The sequence below is a fragment of the Phasianus colchicus genome, chromosome 14 (genome assembly GCF_987193195.1).
Source record: "Phasianus colchicus chromosome 14, bPhaCol1.hap1.1, whole genome shotgun sequence".
Lineage (NCBI taxonomy): Eukaryota > Metazoa > Chordata > Aves > Galliformes > Phasianidae > Phasianus > Phasianus colchicus.
Window position 1 is genome coordinate 2664042 of NC_143449.1, and position 20485 is coordinate 2684526.

Sequence of the window (20485 nt, forward strand, 5' to 3'; positions counted from 1 at the left end):
TGAGTTCTGCCTCGCAAGTTCTGTCCCAGCAGGCATGGGAAATAGTTCTCTGTGAAGGCATTTTAAGCTCAACTGAAAGTGGTGGTGGTAAGGAATAAGGATACACTTACCGGAGTGTTTTTGGTATCCCAACAACTTGGTTTGCAAAGTGTTTTGAACAGGCTTCCTGCCAATTGTGTGTTGTTAGGAACTGTCCAAAATGTTCCCTTTCAGATGGCTAAATGCTGTCCCTAGATATTGACACACTGAAATTCATAGCTGCTGGATTCGTGGTGTTACCATGGGACACAGTGGGAGCATTATTTGAGAAGATAACTTGTTATGGATCAGAGTACACCTTTTCTTTCTTCACCCACAGGTTCCAATCCATCAGAACCTTAAGGAGCTGCTCGCCATCCGGACTGAGCTTCAGAAGAAAGTTGAAGATTTGCAACGGGAAGCAGCTACACGGTCCCTTTCCTCCTCCTCTGACAGAGGTTCATCTCCGTCCCATTCAGCCACACCAGTGCACACTTCTGTGTGATGTGTAACTAAAGCTGTGTGAAACAATTCAAGTCAGGTAATACAAAGAGGGGGCAAAATGTTTTCCCATCACGCAGGGATTGTGAGTGGCTTGTAACTGCTGTGATCTACATGCCTTACTGTGTCTGATATTACTACAATGAGGCCAAAAAGAGCTTCAATAGATGTGATGTCTTGTATTGTTGGCAGTCCCCACATGTTTTGACATCTCTACTTAAATCGTCAATTGTGAAATTAAACTTTGTTTTGAGCAACTAACAATTTAACCATCCTCAAAAGGGAATCCATCTGCTAAGCAGACAGAAAGATGCCTCTCACATTGCCTAGGGTACTATGCCTGCTTGAGAGAATCAGATGAAATGAACACAATGCTTACACAGAACACTGAGGACATTTTTCTGAATGGGAGCTCTGTATTTCACACAGTAATACAATATATATATATTTTTGGTAAAGCAATTGTGTTTTTTAAGGAAATTGATGCACTTGGAAATTGATTTTAAAGTAATGTTTTCCAGTGTAGTCAGTTTTGCATTTCAACTAAATATGCCATTAAAAGTGGATGAAGATAAACTGGGTTTGTCAAATACACCGTGCTGACGTGTATGATGTAATATATTTGGTGGAGCATGTATTTTAGTTTTTTTAATGCCTTTTGTACAAGTTGCAATAAAGTCTTTTGATGGTTTAGTTTATTGTTCAGCTTCAGCCTCCTGAGTTGAGGGGTGGACTTAATCACATCAAGGTCTTGTTCAAAGTACAGGTTTGTTTTCTAGCAAATAATAGCACTGGGGGTTGAAATGACACTCAGCTGTGTAAATTGTATAGTCTGTATAGCTCCACATGTTGTTAGCAGTGTTTTATTTCAAACTGTACACACAAAATGCAGAGCCATGTCCATTCATATGTGTGTGTGATGTTCAGCTGATGTTCTTGTGCTCTGAGTCAGAAAATGGACCCTGCCTACCCAAACTCATTCAAAGACCTTAACTCATAATGACTTTGTTTGACAAAGTTTTTTTAATAATATGAGCTTAATTGGTTTGCTTGAAATAAAGCCAGTTGGCTGTTTTTTAAACTTTTGTTAGCATTTTTTTTTTCTGTAAAGTGAATAATGCATCTCAATTTTCATGTAAAATGCACATTCCCAACAGTAATACCCAAAGGTATTACTGCTTGTACAGATACTTGATAGCTGTAACGTCCAGCTTTTCAAGACAGTGACTCCATGGCCTCTTTAACAGGTGTACAGATGGCCTCTGTAGAAAGGCATAGAAGTGGTGCATGCTGCAAATCTTCCTGTTCCTTTTCCTCACTGTGTTTTGGGAGATTCTGATTCCTCTCCTTGATGTGCTGAAGTGCTGCAGGTGTGCTTTGCAATTTGTGCTTCAAGTTCTGCTGCTGGGAATTGAGCCCTGTTCTTAAGAATGTGACGGTTCCATATGTGAATGGTGTGATTTACTCCCTGTAAGTAGGCATGTATTATCATGCTTTTGCCCTTAATATGAGACAGCACTTTTCTGTTTCTCTCCATTAATATACACAGCGTACAGTAAATGAGGGAGCTGAGCTGCAAGTGCCTGCAGCTCCACCTGGAAAGCAGATGCACTGTCTGTACTCCCAAGTTTCCCATGCAGGGCTGGGTGTGTCTTCTGTGATGCAGCACTTTATAACAGGTATTTGCTTACAGGAACTAAGCACAGGCTGCTGCAAGGTAGCATCTCCTAACAAACCTCATGCTTTTTATGAATAGATGAGTAATGTTTCTCTGTTTAAAAAAAAAAAAAAATTCTGCTAAACTGATGGCAGCAGTGAATTTTACATTGCCAACATATGTTGAGCTGGGATTGAAAGGAACTACCATGGTTCAGATTTCCTTGATGCTTTAACTGTACATTAAAGCAAAGCATTTTATCTCTAAACTGCAGCACTAAGGAAAATCTTTTGAAGTTTTCCTCTTTATTGGTGCTCATAGTCACAATGTTTCCTCTGTAATTATTGTGGAAGTGATGACCGGATTAGGTTAGGCATTGTGAGATTTTAAAAGCTTAGGTTCCTAGAACTGCAGTGTGAGAACTGTGCTGTGCCACAAAGGCTCCCATGTACCTCTGCTGCTGCAAGTTCATCCACGGGTCCCAGTGCAGCTCAGGGCATCTGCCTGACTGCAGGGGTAGGCAAGGATCCTGCTGTGATGTGTGCATGGCACAGGTGGTTTTGCACACACTTACTATGGTGATTTTCAGAAATTCTGTATAGGTGACGTGGTAGCTAAAGCATTGTTTTGTACCACAGAGGTGGTCAGTAGACTGTAGTCAGTCTGTTTCCCAGCATTTTTTCCTATTGATTTAACAACTATCCACCTTTTTAAAAAAATTTTTAATAAGGCAGTATCAGACTGTTTGAAGTAAGAGCAGAATGCTGCTTCCTGTTTGATGTACCCCATATGGAACTGCTAAGTCTAATTCAGTAGCTGCATTTTCTTTTGCTTTGTTTGTTTGTTTTTGACTCTCATAAAGGGAACGTGGTGAAGGACAGCAAGCAGTTCAGTTGGACACCTGAGAGAGCGGAGAATGTGAACCTGGTATACCGGAATAGACTGAAGCCATGTTAAACAATTGAAGCAGTTTCTGCTTGTGAAGTTAACTGACTCATCAGCATCAGACACTTTGCCACTTCAGTCCTGTTCCAGGGCTTAATTACACTTTTTCCTCCTCTGTAGATGTGTCAGTGTTCTGAAGCTGGTGAACAGTCTTATCCACCCCTTTTTGTTCCCTGCACAGGCAGCCTCCTGCAAGGAGTTAATGCTTTAAACAAAGAGAGTGATTTCTCCCTTGGTTTAAAAGAAAAGCTGTATTAAGCCATGTGCTGTATTAGCAATGCCAGGAATGGCTGGTTCCTCGGGACTGGAAGTAAATAAGGGATCAGCAGCTCACATTTGGGTGGTTTGAGTGCTGTAGTAGAGGACAGGGTAAAACGGGTGATTCAGAATATTCCCCGGGTGAGGATGCCTTGTTGTAGAAGATGCAAAAAGGAATGCTCATGTGCTGAGAGATTGTATCTGGATATCCTACCCCGGGCATCTCTTGACTGCCAGGCCACCCATGTGCAGTTGGCAAGAAGGAATTTTATTTCTACAAGGAGTTGGAAGTAGTGGGTACTTTGAAACCTGTCAGACTAAGCAATGCACTGTTACACAAAGGTCAAAACCTTCATTTACACTGCATGGGAGATTCGTTCACTGGTTGTGAAAATGTAAACCTGCAGTGGTGCAACAGACTGACAGCCAGTGAGTGCAGTCAGACAGAGAACTGCAGTGCCTGAGGAGGAGAGGGATGACCAAGTGTGTGTGCTTACCTACTTCAACTGTTAAATTACAATCCTTTAATGATGCATGTTTCCCCACAAAGACGTTTTGGGATGCATTGGGAAGGGTGTTCCTTCCACTGTTTTCTTAGCGAAGTCTCTAGTGTCATTGTAGAAGAGGTAATGTATAGAAAGGCTATGGTGTGCCAGTGTGCCATTTGCAGTTGACTTGCAACACAGAAAAAAATGTCCAAAATGCCTTAGTAGACAGTTTGTTTTAATGTTCTCCAAAGGAAGCCAGATTCTGATCTTTTCCCCCACTGACCCTTACATGCATATGTCACTGTTAGCAGAATTAGTCTTTTCACAGCAGAACATTCAGCCTTCATTTGCTACACATTGCTTCTGCAGCAGTAAGCAATATGCTTTACTTTTAGGTAAGGATTTCACTCGCAAGATCTGACTCTCTAATTTCACAAGAACTTTGTTTCTGAACTTCATTTGTTCACTTCTATTACAGAACCAAATGTGAAGGCCTTACCCTGTCTCATCATTTTGCTTTTTCAGAATCTGAAATGGGACTGTGGAGTAATTCCCTGCTCCCACAACAAATGAGTAGTGAACAATGGCAGTGCAGCACTTGCTGGGATTCCTTAATGAGGCTGCGAGAAAATGACTGAGTTTATTAAAGCACCAAAAAGAATCTGAAATTCACAGCAGGGTATTCTAAACTGAAGGATTCAATGGCACAGTATTCTAAACTGAAGAACCTGCAATGGTTCTGCCAAAGGAAAATGCAAGCAATTGGTAAACAGTGGGATAAGAGCTGGTTAAGTCCCTTCAGTTCTGCTTTCATGTAATTGTGAAAGCTCTTCTGAACCATGACATGAGAAAGAGCTTTAGCGAAGCTGGAAATGTGAGATGTCAAGAGAAAAGAGCCCACAGCACCTCCCATGAGCTCTCAAGTCAGCTCTATGTACACTTTGGGACTCAGGGAAAAAAAAATATCCCAGTATTCCATTTGTTTCACTGCCTTTTTAAATACAGGACAAGAAAGTTCATGCCATGTTCACAGAATTAAAGTGCAAGAATTTTACGAATTCCGTATCCCAATTTCAAGTGAATGGGTACCAATGAAATAAAGGTGGCTGTAGAGGCGAGCCCTGCATCCCTTCTTTCAGCATTTGCTTCAATGCCAGGCAAATACAGCTGAGCATTACATCACTGTAATGCCTGAAGTAGTAAGGGGCGAGGTCTGAGCTCCCCCCATCTGCCAGGCAGACAGAGGAGGAAGCAGACTGCATGAAGCCAGCAGAGCCTTAGCTAGCACTCAGCACGTCACAGCTTTGGTTTCTGTCCAGTTTTGAAGACGAGACTGAGTTTAATTTCTTATCTGCAGTATTTGTCAATATTTTCCCATCTGAAATCCCAGAGAGATTTTTAATTCTCTTACTGTAAACTTCTGAAAATGTCATCCCTTTCACTGCGTGTTTACATTTTTCCATCTCTCCCAAACCTTGAAGTCACATTAAGGCATAAGTTTTCACCGAAGTCATATAAAAGGCCTGAGGGAAAGGAGCACTTTTAAGTGCTGTCTGCTTCTGAATTAGGAAAGGGCTGTTTTTCCTCAGTTAAACCACCACCTGCAGTATTTGTGAGTTACATATGTGTTTCTTCTATGTCCTGCTGTAACCACTTCCTAAAGGAAGGTAAACTTAAGTGTTATGGCCTATAAGCAATCCTGAGTGCCCCCTGTTCCATCCACTGGATGTGCAGAGAGTGCAGGGTCATGGAAACATGCTGACGATCTGCAACTAAGAGAAATGGGGTTATATTTGCCTGATCTAATCTAAAATGACTCCTAGTGTTCAATACCGTGTTGCGACACCTTCTGTACAATCATTTTGTAAAAACGTTTTTCATGCTACAGCGTTCAAACCCATTCAGCTAAGAGAGAAAAACCAGGTGATGGTGTGGGAAAGGGAGAAGGCCTGACCCTGAGGACGTGGCTTTCCTAGCACCAGAGCTCCTGCCTGGGCTCAGCAGAATTCTCCAACTATCATTTCCCCAAAAGATCTGACACTTTTGAGTAAACAAATGTAGGGAGCGTATTCTGCATCTGTCTTAGAATCATGGAATCATAGAGTCACCAAGGGTGGAAAAGATCTAAGATCACCCATTCCAACCATCCACCTACCACCACTAAACCATGTCCATCAGTACAGCATCTGCACATTTCTTGAACACCTCCAGAGTCGGTGACTCCACCACTGCCTGGGCAGCCCATTCCAGACCTGACCACTCTCCCAGAGAAGTATTTCCTAGCATCCAACCTGACCCTCACCCGGCACATGAGGCCATTCCCTCTCTTGCTCATTACACAGGAGCAGAGAGTTACAGTCTCAGAACAGCTCAGAACTATTTTTTCTAATCCACTCACTTTTGTACAATGAAGTAGTGACAGCCTACAATTCTGCTGTTAAGTGCTCTAAATACACGAGGCACCATATATCATTGGAACTCGTCTCCCTTATAAAATGCCGTAGTTGTTCTGCTAGAGCTAGTGTAAGGCTCCAAAAATGCAAGTGTTAAGACGAGCATAAAGAGCTGCGCAGCTGTTGCAAAGTACTTAAAACGTGACTGGGCCATTTCCTTTCCAAGGGAGCTGTGGGACAGAAGGCTCACCGAGTCATAGAATGGCTCGAGCCAGAAGGGATCTCAAGGATGATGGCGAGGCCTCGTGGCAGCCATGTCTGCCTGACAGCTCTGAATCAAAGGAAGTGCTTTTGGTAGTCTGCGTACATTTGCACAATCTGGGATTCGCAAAACATTTTAAAAAACACAAGTATGTCAGGGCTACATGTAAACTGGGAGTTCCTTTTACACTAGGCAGCCACTTCCCCTTTCACTGCCCATTGCTTTGGGAAAACGCATCACAAAGTGTCTGTCCCCACATCTTGGCATCAGTATGAGAGGGAGGAGGAGGAGGAAGCAGCACCAAGGCAGTGAGGGCAGGCCTTGGCAGCAGCACTGTGGCACAGGGAGACTGACGAGGGAGGTGGCTGGTTTGCTTTGGGTTGCTAACAACAGGCACTTTGCCGCCCTCACACCTGTAAGCAGTCCTTGCAAAAGACCTCGTCCTTTACCCACAGGGAATTGCTGCTGAAGCACCTGCTGCTGGTTTGAATACAACTTGCAGTCAAACCTGCAGTATTCCTTCCATGTAAACATCTTGTTACAAAAAATAAACACGTACTGCCATCCTATCCCTAAAGCCTAGAGCAGTAAGAAGCCTAAGTGCACATCAAACAGCTTTGGATTCAAATGAAATAAATAGCTAAATTACAAGCAGGTGAGATCTCGGCCTTTGCTGCCGCTGGTTCCTTCCCAGCAGAGGGGACGGCAGGCCGTGCCCTCACACCTTCGCGCCGTCGTGTTTCGGCGGTTCTGCCGACTGTGTTTCCAGTACCGAGTATTTCACTGGGGAAGAAAATAAAGGCCATTAGTACGACAGCACACAACTGTACATGACTGCAAGCAGCAGGTGCCAAACGCCGCTCGGCTGTTCCCAATCTCAGCCTTTACAGCAGCCTCCCTTCTCTGCAGCTGAAGGAAGAAGCACACTTCTGGTGCGAGGCACTTCGTGGCTGAAAACATCAGAGCTCAACATCAACTGCCACCATTCGCAGAATGGGAGCCTTGGTGTCTCATCGTGGCTTCCCTTTGTGTGTGATAAAGCAGGAAAAGCATCACAGTGGCTGTTACACAAAAAGCTGCAGCACAACCCGAGCAGTGCCGACCCAGAGCACTGGAATGGCTCCCAGAGCTCCCCATGGCCTCGGTGGCCAGGCCTCACCTTGGGGCTCCTCGCTTACGACAGCTTCCATGTTCTCCCCTTTCACGTATTCCGCATTAAGTCCCTCTGAGAAGCAACAATAAAGAGAGTGAGATGGGAGGTTAGAAAGCAGAAATTGTTTGCTTTGATGCCTTAAAACCTGTGCTAACGGGCCTATCTTCTTAGAAAGCTGACTACAGTTTTGCAAACTCCTCCACATTAACAGCAGCACAAAAACATTGGTAAAGCATGACTGGTGCTGAGAAAGCTGTGCTGCGTTCTCAAGCCACCACAAAGGTTGGCTCAGATGGGTGAGCTCCAGCCCAACTCTCCTGCATCAGCCCCAGGAAGGAGAGCACGGCCGTGGGGCAAGGACACACACTGGGCCCACTGCTGTCCCCAGGCACGCATTCTGCTGGGATAACACCCAGTGCCATTGTGCTTCTTCAGAGAAAAGCCATTTCCACAGAGGCTGACGGCTTGCAGATTGCTGTCATGCGTTGCAAAGAATCTAAGGCCTGACATTAGCCCAGCATGCCGTGTCTGATGGCTTAAATTAATCCTCCTTTATAATTAACTTTAATTTCCTGCTGCCTTTCTGGGACTTTGTGTGTCTCAGCTTTCCACTCATCAAAGCCTTTACTCTCTTTTTTTAAAATTATTTATTCTTACCAAAATATCATTTAAGTGGAGGGAATATACAAGGGAGTTTCATTCCATCACATTCATTTGACTCTCCCCGCTGATCTAATTTACCAAAACGCTCCTGTTTGTTGAGACACAACTGGGAAAATAACACGATTCCCACCCAAATTTCCAGCCCCCAGACACCCTTCCCCAGAGCACATGAGGTTCTCACGAGAATTCAAGGGATTTCTTTGAAGAGAGGCTTTCCCAGCTGCCTGCACCCACCTGTAACCACACCAGGACTATGTGCCCCTGTAAGCCCCCATGGTGCTGTGCAGGGCCCTCCCCACCGACCCCTTCCCAAGGCCAGGTGCAAAGAGAGCGTGTGGTGAGAGGGAATGAAACAGCTGTTACCTCGCCCAGGCTCTCAGGGGACACTTGTGTTGCGGGCTGGCCAAGAGCAGAAGAGCAGGTGCTGATCACCACCACAGCACTGCGACTGCAGCAATATCACACCCACCAACACTCCTTGTGTTGCCTCAACCGATTATCAACTGGAAAGCCAAGCATAATTCCTTCACCCTTCCCCAGTCCCATATGGCCAGAGCAAAGTCTGATGGAGACTGGAGGCTGACAGCAGACTGTTGTGGCCTGAAAGCTGCTGCTGAGTTCTAGCTGCCATGCGGGCATGCTAGAACTTCAGTATGAACTGGAATCAAGGGCAGCCATGTGGGATGCCACAACCAACACTGCCAACGCGCTTTTCTCAGTCCTTTGGCAGACAGTGCAAGGTTTGCTTTCACTTGGAGGGCTGCCCCACACACCAAGTCCCACTCTGCAATCCTCCACCCCGCAGCCCTCCCACCCCCACCCGGGGCTGCTTACGCTGGATGCTGAAGCAAAACTTCTTCTGCTGGTAGGAGATGTAGCTGGAGACGGCCCCCACAAGTGCCATGGCCAGGGCACTGGCAATGCCAGCGATGGTGCCCGTTTCCACCCGGTTGTCTGCGGGGCACAGAAAGGCGCTGAGCGGTGGGGAGGTACCCAGGCCCCGCTCCCCCCGCAGCCCCCACGGCCCTACCTTGGCTGTCGGTGTTGCCTCCAGATCCTGAAAGAGAAAAGACCCATCAGCAGCCCGGCCCTCACACAACCCCACACCCCGCACTGGCACAGAGACGCCCCTCATTGCAGTGTGCATCCCTGTGCCATCAGAGGGGACGGCTGCCTGAGCTGCGAGCTGGCACACCTGTACATGACATGGGGGTGTCTATATGTGACGCTGGGACAACTGTGCACAGCTCGAATTGGGAGAAATGGCTCCTGCTGGAAGCTGCAGCTCTGAGCGAGCTGCTTAAATCCCGCATTACAGAAGCAGGTCAGCACTGTATTAATGCTTCAGTGCAGTTTGTCCTTGGCACGGTGATTCATTAAATGTCGACAGGGCTGGTGGTGTTCGCCATTTCTAACTCAACTGCCTTTAATATTTAATACCACGGCTCTCCGTGCAGGCTGAGCCAAGCACAGCTTGTTCCCTGTTCCTGAAACCAGCAGTCACATCCTGAGAGGAGGGCCAGTGTCCATGAGGAGCGGGGTGACAGCCCCGAGGTCAGCACAGCAGGGGGTGGGGGCCAAGAAGCGCCATTCCAGCCCCACGGCCGTACTCCATCTGCCAGGTGCTGAGGGACAACCTGGCATCTCCTGGTGGCTGTAGCGTGGGCTGGCTGGCCCAGGGCCACCAGTGCCAACCACTGCTACTGGGACAGCAAGTGCCCCTGCCAATCTCCTCAGACCCATTGTGGGGTCTCCCTGCCATGGAGAGATGTTTTATGGTGTCCCTGTGGTGTGACCATCTCTGCCACATGCTGGGGGCACCAACCCTCCCGCAGGTCATCCCTACCTTTCTTCTTGTCAGGGCTGTAGCCATCATCCACAATGCCTTCCAGGTCACTGTCCGAAAATCCTAGAAAAATAACAACAAACTGATTGGAGAGCAAAGAGAAATCATCCCATTCTGCTGCCCTCCAAGGGGTGAGTGCTGCAGCCACCCAGAAAGCAACAAGCGGAATGGGAAGGGAAAGAGTGCAGGTGTGCTCAGGGTGCAAGGGGCCAGAGAGCCAGGTGCCAGCTGGCCTGGTGTCTGTCCCTGTCACAGCATCTATGGGTGCTTCCAGGGAGCATGGGGGACTGGGAATGGGGCTGCGGGGGTTCTGATCCCTCCCAAGCACCATGTGCCTGGCAGATACTGCCCACAGCTGCCAGCAGTACTGCCCACAGGAAGGCTGAGGCTGCTGTGTTCCCCTCAGTGTCCCCTACAAACCCTCTGGACGTTCTGAGGGGCTCTGCTGGGCATTCTGTGCAGCAGGGAGCAGCAGGGAGCGCATTCCCACCAGCGGCTCCAGCTGCTTCATGAGCAAGAACAGGTCAGAGTCAATGGGCAGATCCCCTCCCTCACAATGACAGAGTTAGCAGAATCTTCAACCCCAAATTACTTTCTTTTAAGCTCATAAAAGAGCTAATAACTGACTTTGCATCTTGCCTGAAAGAAAAGAGAATCATGGAGTGGGAACTGGCAGTGGCATTAATGGAGCCATTGCACTTTTGCCCTTCCAGCCTGGGAGACACTCACCAGCTCACCAAAAAAAAAAAAAAAAAAAAAAAAAAAAAGTGGTTTATGGGTTTAGTAATGAGTGTAAACTTGAAAGAAACAAAACAAAAACAAGAACAGAACCTGCAGAGATGAAACCCTCTGCGATGCTGGGGCAGCACGTGGCCATGTGCCACAGAGCCAGCTGGCCATGGTGCTGCATTCCAGCACCCAACACCTCCCGCCTTCCAGCCAGAGCGTAGACCCCAAAAGTGCAGACAAGTCACCTAGTTAGTACAGCCTAATAAAGTACCTGGCTATTAATTACACGTGTGAGGAGGGCATACGGCCATCTCGACATCCATAAACTAGCTGTGCAAAGTCTGTTTTCTAGCGGCGGTGCTCAAGGGAGCAATCCTTGCAGACAAATGACGCATTCACCGGAGCATTTCAGTCTCTGGCCCTCAGCATGTGCTGTGCCAGGACTGAGCCTGCCCTGGATTTACATCTTGGCTATGACTGCAAACCCCAACAGCACTCAGTTAAACAGCCGTTGGGCACGGGGACGAGGGGAAGGCAATAGAACCCCCACAGCCCCGGACAAGGCATGACCTGCTTCTGCTCACCCCCAGCTTCTGGCAGCGATCCACCTTTCATGGAGGGGGTGCCCTGCAGTGAGCCTCCAGTGCTGGGAGCTCCCACAGGGCCCAGAAACACGTGGCGGTGAGAGCAGCAGGGAGAGGGAAACCCACGTACCTTCCTCCGGCCTCACCGCCGGCTGCCTGCCATCCCTCACATCGTCCCCATCTCCAAGGGCATCAGCCAAGTCCAGATCCAAAGGATTCTTCCCTGTAAAACAAGATGGGTTAACAGCACTAGCAACCTCCTTGATGCTGACAAGGAATCAGTCCAGGAAACGCTGCTGTCCAGTGCTGCTGCTGCGGCAGATGCAGGAATCACCCTGTGTTGTGGCTCGAGTGCTTGACAACAGACTGATCAGATGGGAGAGCAGGCAGCAGGACGGGCCCACTGGCAGTCAGGCTGTCCCGCAGTGCCCCTGCCTGCTGGTGTCTGTCTCTGCAGAATGCAGCTGGCACCCTCAGGAGTGCAGTAGCTCAGGAGTTCAGCTCAAACAGAACAGCTTCAGACTGCTTTTGCTAAATGTCAGCTAAAAATGCGGAACGGAGCCAGTCTGACCATCTCGACCCACTTGCTATCTCATAAATAAGTTTAATCTCATCTGAAACTGATGCTGAGCCTGGAAGCACCTTTTTGAGAAAGCTCAGCCCCACGGGCAGTGAAGCAGCCCATGACCACAGGTATGTCTGTGCTCCTGCGTGGCACAGTTACACTGGGACCTGCTGCAGCTCTCACCTGAACAAAGCGGGGCTGGACACAGCATGGCTGGGCAGCTGCACTCACCTGGGTTCGGTTTGCGGGGGGTCTGCGTTGTTTTTGGCCGCTTGGTGGTGGTGCGGATGACATCCCAAAAGCCACTGTCTGAAAGTGCCACGAAGGGGAGAGAACAAAATGCTGTTACCTTCCCAAAGGTGCACCCAACAAGGCCCCGGCTGTACGCAGCCCCAGCTCCCACAGAGCAGCGATGGGCAGGGCGACGCACCTGGCTTCCCCGGCCGTGGGAAGGGCCTGGCAGTGGGCCTGGCTGGCTTGGTGGTGGGCTCCACGGGGCTGTCGAAGTAATCAGCTAGGTCAAAGTCTGTAGAGAGAGCAGACGGGTGAGCCACAGTGCTGGGGCTCTGTGTGAGCAGCCCCCGGCACATGGCACTGCTCAGCATGTGAGCAGAGACACGCGGCCAGGGCTGGGCATGAGCATCCTCCAGTGGGGCTGGCGCTGGGATCTGGGCAGCCAGGGCCCTGACCCCCACCATCGGAGGTGGTCTTCCCTGGATGGGAAAATGCCTGGCACTGTTCGGTGAAAGCTGGGGATATCCTGGAGCAAAAGCTCCTCCCCAGGATCAAAGCCAGCCGATGCTGCACAGGCAGAAATGATGGCCTCCGTGCAGCTCGGCCGTGACCTGTGTCAAATCCATTACAATACTGCAAAGTGTGCAGAACTCAGCCGTGGCCATAAATGCTCTCATGTTGGCTGCCTTCAGAACAGACAGAAACATCAATAGTGCATTTACTTAGGCACAGGTGTGCAGCACTGCCAATGGAGAGAGGAGATACAAAGGACACAGTGGCTGTGCGGTGATGGTGGAGAAGGCACCATCAAGCAGTGCAGGCAGGAGAAGCTCAGGCAGCACAAGCAGCCACTGCAGCACAGCCTATTGCCAACCAAGAGGTGGTTCACTGCCAACCAAGGTTTCGGAACCCAAGCTGCTGCTGCCAGCACACAGCTGAAATAACACACGCCAAGAACGTCTCACCTCTCCCTCCTGTCCCACCAGCCGGCTTACTGGGTCTCTTAGGTGTGGCTGTGATAGAAAGGAGAGGAACGTGTTAGCCATAGGCATCACCAGAAACACTACCTGTGCCCCGAGAACACAAGGCTAGGACTTGGTGGCAACAGCATCACAGCTGGAGCTCCGTGCCCTGCGTTTGTGCCTGTGACACTCACAGCTGCAACTGCATGCACACAGTGAGAGCCCCACGCAGGTCCAGCCCAGAGCTTGGCTGGGGCTGACGCCAAGCAGAGAAGTCCTCCAGGGGACAACTCCAGGAGACAGAGCAGAGAGGAAGCAGCAGCAAGCTGCTGATGCTTGGCTATCCCCTGCCACCAGCCACTGCACTGACAGCAGCTCCCAGCACTGCGCCACACACCGGAGCTCCCCATCTGCTGGAGCAGTTCTGCAGACAGCCCAGTGCTCAGGGCCAGACTGCTCCCAGGGCAAAACAAGCTGCCATCGGCTTCAGGGGGTGGTTTTATTTATTTTGTTGTAATTTTTATTTTCCCTGCAAACCACTATCCATTAACAGTGGTTAGCTTTATGAAGTATATGAATAAATTATGAGCAAGAGTTGTGGCCGCGCCATTCCTATTAATTTCCATCTGAATGCTGGAATGCTTCTGCTGCACCCAGGTGCTGCTATGCCCCTGTAATCTGCACCCTGGGACGGAGCAGCAGGCACGGGGCTCACAGGTGGCTCCTGTGGGCACAGGCAGCCCTGCCACGGGGACTGGGGCCAGACTGCATCCTCTGCCACCTTGCCGAGGGATCCCAGTGGGCAAGTTGCACCTATTACTTCTTATTTTTCTCCTCATTTTGTAAGGAGCGAATGAATTTCACTTACGCCGTATGGGGCTGAGGGCATCTTCTAGGCTGAATTCCCCTGGGTCGTCCCCACAGCCTGCGGATGAAGCAGCAACACAGGAGTTACTCACTCCACACGATGTCAGTCACCTCCACACACAGCCTGGCCAGGTGCCTGCGCTCAAATTGCTTTGGTTTTAGAGGGCTTTTTGCTAAACGTGACCCATCACCAGCGACGAGGAAGACATCAGCCTTCCCTAAACCCTGTGACTGTTAAATTGCAGAGCAGTCAGCTTCGGATTTTCCATTTGTCTGCCCTAATGGATGCGGTACAAAAACACACGCCACGCTTAAACTTGTCAAGCGGCGCCCACCAATTCATCTCTCCGGCTGCCACTCACCCACAGCTGCAGCTGTACGTTTGCTAAGCATCGTGCAGACTTCGGAGCAGAGCACAGCAGACAAACTCGGCGGAAGGGCAGAGCTCGCAGGGGCTGTGCCAGGGCAGCGCCTACGATGCGGGAACGCTGCTGCCGGCGACGGCCCACGAGAGGGGCGCGCAGCCCCGCCTGCGCCCCAGCCCCGCGCTGGGGTCCTGCCCTGCCCTGCCGCTCCTCCTCTTCCTGCGCCGCGTTAATTACTGTTGACTTTACCCTCGTTCTGAATGTATTTGTCTTGATAAATTCATGCTTTTACATCTCGGAGCATGCTGAGTAATTAATATCCTTTGGGTTCGCTAAGCGCTGCGGCGCTGCAAGAGAACATTAAAATGGCTTTCCTCTCATTCCTATCGCTAAATGGATTTAGCTGCTGCCACCTGAGCTCCGGCGCGCTTCATGAATAAATTTACGGCCCTCCTGACAAGGACAATGGCAGCCGCGAGGCAGCGCCCACCAGAAGGCTGCCAGCCACGATTCGGCGGAAAACTTTCATGGAAAGCGGTGCCCGAGGCCGCCCTGCCTGCGTGCGGCCCGGCAGCTCCAGGAGCCGCGCCACTGCTCCAGCAAACCCCAGGCAGCAGCAGGGCAGGGCCTGCCCCCCTAGGAGGGTCCCCGTGCTGCCGTGAGCCTCCCCGGGGGGCACGGCGAACCTGGAGCAGCGCAGCCCCAGCCCCGTGCGTGGGCTCCGCGTCACTGTCAGACCCGCCCGGGCGTCCCGCGGCTGCTGGCTGACAGGGAAAGCAGGCGCAGGACCCGTTTGCAGTACTTTCCTTCCATGTGGCGACCCAGAGCATCAGCTCCCAAAGGGCAGCGCCGCCGGGCCGGGCACTGCGGAGTCCTGAGCTGGGCCGGGTGCTTCCATCGCAGCCGGCTGCAGGCTGGGGCAGAGGGCATCGCACCGCCGCGCGTCCTCCCCTCATTGTTTCCTGCGGCAGGCAGCTCAAGCGCACGGCTGTGCTCGTCAGCCTTTTCGTTCATACGATTACATATGATCTAATTAAGCCTCGCTGTCTGGCAGAGCTCAGCGCACAGCACCATAACTCACGGCAGTGCACCGTCTGCACCGCAAGCAGCGCGCTGCGTTCCGCCCCACTGCCAGCTCAGCACCACCCCCTGCAGCACCGCCCTGTGCTGGGAGCCACGGAGGGCTGAGGGGAGATGCGCCCCGCCGCCCCGCTGCTGCCGCGGCCGAGCTCTCCGCACCCAGGGAAACATTCTGCTTTCCAGAAGTACTAATCAGAATCGCTACTGATTGTGGCAAAAACAACCTCTGCTGTATTTTTTTTTTTTTCATGCAATTAACAAGAGTATGGTAATTCCAAGCAATCTTGCTCTTGAGATTAAAGGAAAGCCTGACAGGAAGCACATGAATAAAGCTTTAAGATGAGAATTTGCATAATGAAGACTTTCTCTTTGCAGAGAGGCTGATAGAGGCCGTGTTCCACACCTGCCAGCAGCAGCACCAGCAGCACCAGCACCCACAGGGGCAGCGGGACCTGCAGACCCCGTGGGAGCTGCAGCACCCAGCCCACACTCAAGGTCAGACAGCGCCGGGGCTCCCTGCCATCACCGCACTGTGAGTGGGCAGCAAGCTGTCCGTGCAGATTCAGGCTCATCGCCCCGAAGCCAGCGGTGTGGGGCTCCTGACACGTGCTGTGCTTTGCCCATTCCCAAACCTGCCTCCCGGGGCAGGGGCAGCAGGATCCATCAGTCTGATGGGAATCCACCCCAGCACCTGCAGGATGCGCGGACCCAGCTCAGGCATTTGCCATTTCTAGTGATGCTCAGGAAACACAGAGAGTTCCTCTTCCGCTGCACACAGGGCACAAACCACAGGGCTGCCCACACATTCCCCTGGCACAGTGGATCACCACAGGCTGTGCTCAGTGCTCAGATCTGATTTCTGCTTACACACACAGCAATGACTCCAGGTTTGCCCCGGGGCAGAGGTGCCTGCTCACCAACCAGATGACAAATTGTGGCATCAGAGTTGTTCATTCTTAGTCTGACACAGAACAAGGGATGGCAAAGCCAGGGATGCAGGAGCCCGAATAAAACTGCAGCAGGGGATTAAACACCACCTGATTCCCTGTGGGGAGACTGCTCTCATCAAATGGAGACCAAGAGGAGATGCTGCAGTTAAAGTAGGTAAACAGGGAATTATGTGGTGAACAGGCCAGTTCCTCACATGGGACTGCTCCTGCCTTGTTGTGCCAGGGGAAATGCAGTGCTACTGGAAATTGATTTGGATGATGCTGGCAGATGTGGCACAGAGAGAGGGGCACAGCCTTTAGAATCATGGAATCACAGAATCACCAAGGTCAGAAAAGACCTACAAGATCATCCAGTCCAACTGTCCAACTACCACCAATATTTCCCACTAAACCAAGTCCCTCGGTACAACATCTAAATGGTTCTTGAACACCTGGGGACGGTGCCTCCACCACTCCCTTGGCAGCCATTCCAGTGCCTGACCACACTCTTAGAGAACATTTCCCTGAAGTTCAACCTGGCACAACGTGAGGCCATTCCCACTCATCCTATCACTGTTACCGGGAGCAAAGGCCAACCCCCATCTCACCACACTCTCCTTTTAGGAAGCTGTAGAGAGCAGTGAGCCTCCTAAGCCTTCTCTTGCACCTGTGAGACATGTCCCTGCCTCAGTGCCAGGGACAGGGCAGGGGTTATTCCAGTCTCCATCTCTCTCGCTGCCTCCTGCCCCCTAATTCCATCTGCCTCCCTCCACGGCATCGCCACTGTCCTGCTGCTGCTCTGTCCCTCTGTCTTCCATGGTTTTAAGGGACAGAATACAGTTGTGAATCCTGACATGAACTACTTCTCTAGATGAGGAAGTGTGAAGGACCTGGTTTAGTCACCTGCTGCCACAGAAGCACACTGGGTAACCAGAGCGGTTTGCTATTCATGTGCAGGAAATGACTGAGATGTATACAAACGGGCTCACAGAAGTGTGCCACTGAGCCTCTCTCCTCTCTCAGCCTGAACTGTGGAAACAAAGAGCAAAACCGAGGCCCGGTTTCCCCGAGCTAACCACAACACTGGTGTCTCAAACCTCCAGGGGATATTTTTCTAAGAAGAAACAAACTGGTCTTTAATCAGAGCACAGCTGACAGTTCCTTCAGCTCAGCGCTGCTGCCCAACGGGGCAACAGATGCCAGGAAAAAAAAAATGACAGTTTTGTACAGGGAAACTAACCAAAAGTTAGATGGCCACTTCTGAGCACGCTGTCACTGGGCTCGGAGAAGAAAAGCTCTAAAACACAGGCAGGGGTACAGAAATCAGCTGTGTCCAAAGCTCCGCTCACAAATATCTGGGCACAGCACATTTAATTAACACAGATTTGTTCCAAGATCAGAGATAACTTGTAACAAAAGCTTCTCCCACTTTGTCAAAGACACCATCAAAGTAAAAATGATTCCTTAAACGCAATGTTACCGATATCTACCGATCATAAATTTAGTAACGTAACCATTTCTTATAACCAATGCTGTTTGCAAATGTAAACACTTTGCACGACAGCGGAGCCACGCTGCTCCCACCCTGACCATCCCCACAGCTGGGTGCAATGCTTCAGCCATGATCACCAGCTCTGGGGCTGTGAGGGGGCACTGAAGGCTGTGTGAGATGCAGGGTGGGATGCAGAACATCGCCCGCCTTGCTGCAGCTCCATGGATGTGCCAAGCCACCGCTCGCCTGTAATCACAGAGATCCTCTCCAGGTTTTTCTTATCTGTGCATGTCCCTTCTGACGGGTCTGCCAGGGGTAACCTCATGCTCCCCATGGATGCAGTGACCCCAGCAATCAGATGTGCCACCTTTCCATCACAGCACGTCAGCGCTATCTGTGCGGGCTTATGGAGAGAAGGAGACTTAGAAGAGGCCCAGCAGTGCAGGCAGCCCCTGTGCAGCTGCGTTCTGCATCACACAGACAAGCACTGGGCCAACCCTGGACAGCTCAAGCCTCCCGGCTTTCTGGAAAAGCCGCGGATCTCTGCACTACAAGCATCGCGCCAGCAGAGCCCTGGCTCAGGTAAAGCTCTGCAGAGCAGAACCCGTCCAGCTGCTTTCAGCCCACAGGACGGCTCCGTCCGCGCCCCGCAGCCGGGCGCTGGGATTCCGGCGCTGCCTCTGCCTCCCGCCCGGCTCCCGGAACGGCGGGAGCCGAGTTAGCGTGAAGCCGCAGGGCCGGGCCGGAGCCCCGCAGGACGGTTCTGCCCCGAGCACCGCCGCCCTCGTCCCCCGCGCGGCCGCTGCCAGTCCCAGGCGGGGGTCGGGGCGGCGGAGCACCCGGCAGCCGTGCGCGCAGCTTTGTCCCCGCGGAGCCGGGCGCTGACGGCGACTGGGGAACCTCGCGGCGGGGACCGTGCTGATGCACAACGGCCCGGAAACGTTTAGCAGCCGGACCTGCAGCCTAGCACCCGAGGATGGCACAGAGGGGCATTTTCCTTCGGCCGGGCCGCAGGCAGCGCGGAACGCCGACAGCCTCGCTGCTGACTAATCTCGGGTTTGCCACTTTAACCTCAAGATGGGACGCGAGGCCCAGCCCCGCAGCGCTGTGTCACACCGACACCGGCACCGAGCGCTGCGCTACGGCGCACGGGCAGCGCGGCGAGCAGACGGCCGGCGGGGCGGCACTGCCAGGTCCCTGCCGGCTGCAACCCGCGTCCCGCAGCACGTCGGGGCGGGCGGAGCGCAGGGCCCCATCTTCTGCGGCCTCGCACATCGCCGCCGGCTGTCTTATCGGCACAGCCTTTAAAAATGTGGGGAAAAAAAATCCTTTTAGAATAACTTATTTCAGGAAAAAGGAAGCGGGAGTTGCGGTAAGCTCTGCATCGATATCTATTCCAAAAAACAGGACGCGGATCCCCCAGCGCCGATCGCGCTGCCGGCGGCACCACCCCGGCTCCCCGCGGCCCCGCAGGCTGCCGCGTAGCCTCCGGCTCCGGCTTCCTCGCGCCCCACCGGGCCCCGGCAGCGGGAAGGCGGGCGTCCGGCCCCGGTTCCAGCCCGGGCCCGCGCGGCCACGGCTCCCAGGCCGGAAGCGGCCGCCACCGCGCTCCGACCGCGCCGCGGAGCCCCGCGCCGCCCCCTCCCGCCGCGCCCTACCTGCGCCCAGCAGCGCGGCGGCGGCGAGCAGCCCCAGCAGGCGGCGGGCGGCCATGGCTCGGGGCGCTGCGCGTCTGCCGCGGGGCGCAGCCGCTGCCTCCGCCGGGCGGGGCGGGGCGGGGCGGAGCCGATCCCGGCCGCTGGCGTGGAGCCGGGACTGCCGCGGGGCACGGCCGGGCGCGGGCGGCACGGGGCGCTGCGCGCTGCCTGGCGCGGGGCTGCGCCGTTCGGAGCCGGGCCGGGAGCTCGGCAGCGGCTGCCGCGGCTCGCGGCCCCGAGATCCGGAGCTCGCACCGCCGCGAGGACATTGCAGCGCGAGCGTCGCGTGTCGTTGGCTCGCCGCGTTCGTTCCTCCGACCTCGGGCAGGCCGCGGGCCCTTGCTTCCTTCCGAACTGGCTGGGATCCTTGCGAGGGCGCTGGCGGCGAGCAGGGGACCCGCAGGGGGACGGTACTCCGTCCCACCGTGCCTTAACGGGCGCTGCCCAGCTCTCCGTGCTGCCTCGGAAGTCCCGTCATCTCAACGTGCTTTGGTTTCCGAGCAAAAATATGTTTAAAGCGAAGGGGAAATGCTCAGCAGGGAAAATAACTTCTGGGGCAAGCAGAAATCTGATTCAGAGTCTGTTCCTTGCAAAATGTACACAAATAACGTAGGAGGTGTGAAATGTGCATCCTGTTAGATGCGGGAGCCCCACACAGGCCCCAGTCAGTCACCCTTGGTAAGTGATGGACACATAACAAGCACCAATTTCACTGCTGCTGTTTTAAAAGCAGAACGAGCTGTCATGTAGCAATGCACAGCCCTGCTGCATGGTTAGCAGTAATGGAAAGTGAAAAT

General features: G+C 52.3%; 2 protein-coding genes across 9 annotated transcripts in view; one reads left to right on the top strand and one right to left on the bottom strand.

The window, feature by feature from the left end:
- Positions 1 to 1212, top strand: part of MTMR1 (myotubularin related protein 1) — a 31971-nt gene extending 30759 nt beyond the window's left edge. For all 8 annotated transcript variants that reach the window (XM_090150265.1, XM_090150267.1, XM_090150263.1 and 5 more), the window contains one exon: positions 359 to 1212. In XM_090150265.1, coding sequence (XP_090006391.1) covers positions 359 to 523 — 165 coding nt within the window. In that variant the 3' untranslated portion in view covers positions 524 to 1212. The remainder of the gene's footprint in view (positions 1 to 358) is intronic.
- Positions 1213 to 4141: 2929 nt separating this feature from the next.
- CD99L2 (CD99 molecule like 2) lies at positions 4142 to 19757 on the bottom strand. Its single transcript, XM_031602759.2, has 11 exons — positions 19650 to 19757; positions 14127 to 14183; positions 13262 to 13309; positions 12493 to 12588; positions 12294 to 12371; positions 11628 to 11720; positions 10185 to 10247; positions 9369 to 9395; positions 9173 to 9292; positions 7682 to 7747; positions 4142 to 7305 (listed from the first exon to the last, which is right to left on the bottom strand). The coding sequence occupies exons 1-11, from the start codon at positions 19702 to 19704 to the stop codon at positions 7241 to 7243; spliced, it is 768 nt and encodes a 255-aa protein (XP_031458619.2). The 5' UTR covers positions 19705 to 19757; the 3' UTR covers positions 4142 to 7240.
- Positions 19758 to 20485: the final 728 nt, after the last annotated feature.

Excerpts from the sequence above, each read along its gene's own strand:
- CD99L2 (XM_031602759.2), bottom strand. The coding sequence starts at position 19,704 with ATGGCCGCCCGCCGCCTGCTGGGGCTGCTCGCCGCCGCCGCGCTGCTG. Across the intron at positions 14,184-19,649 it reads CGCCGCGCTGCTGGGCGCAG|GCTGTGGGGACGACCCAGGG; the intron begins GTAGGGCGCGGC and ends CTTCATCCGCAG. Across the intron at positions 13,310-14,126 it reads TGCCCTCAGCCCCATACGGC|CCACACCTAAGAGACCCAGT; the intron begins GTAAGTGAAATT and ends TTTCTATCACAG.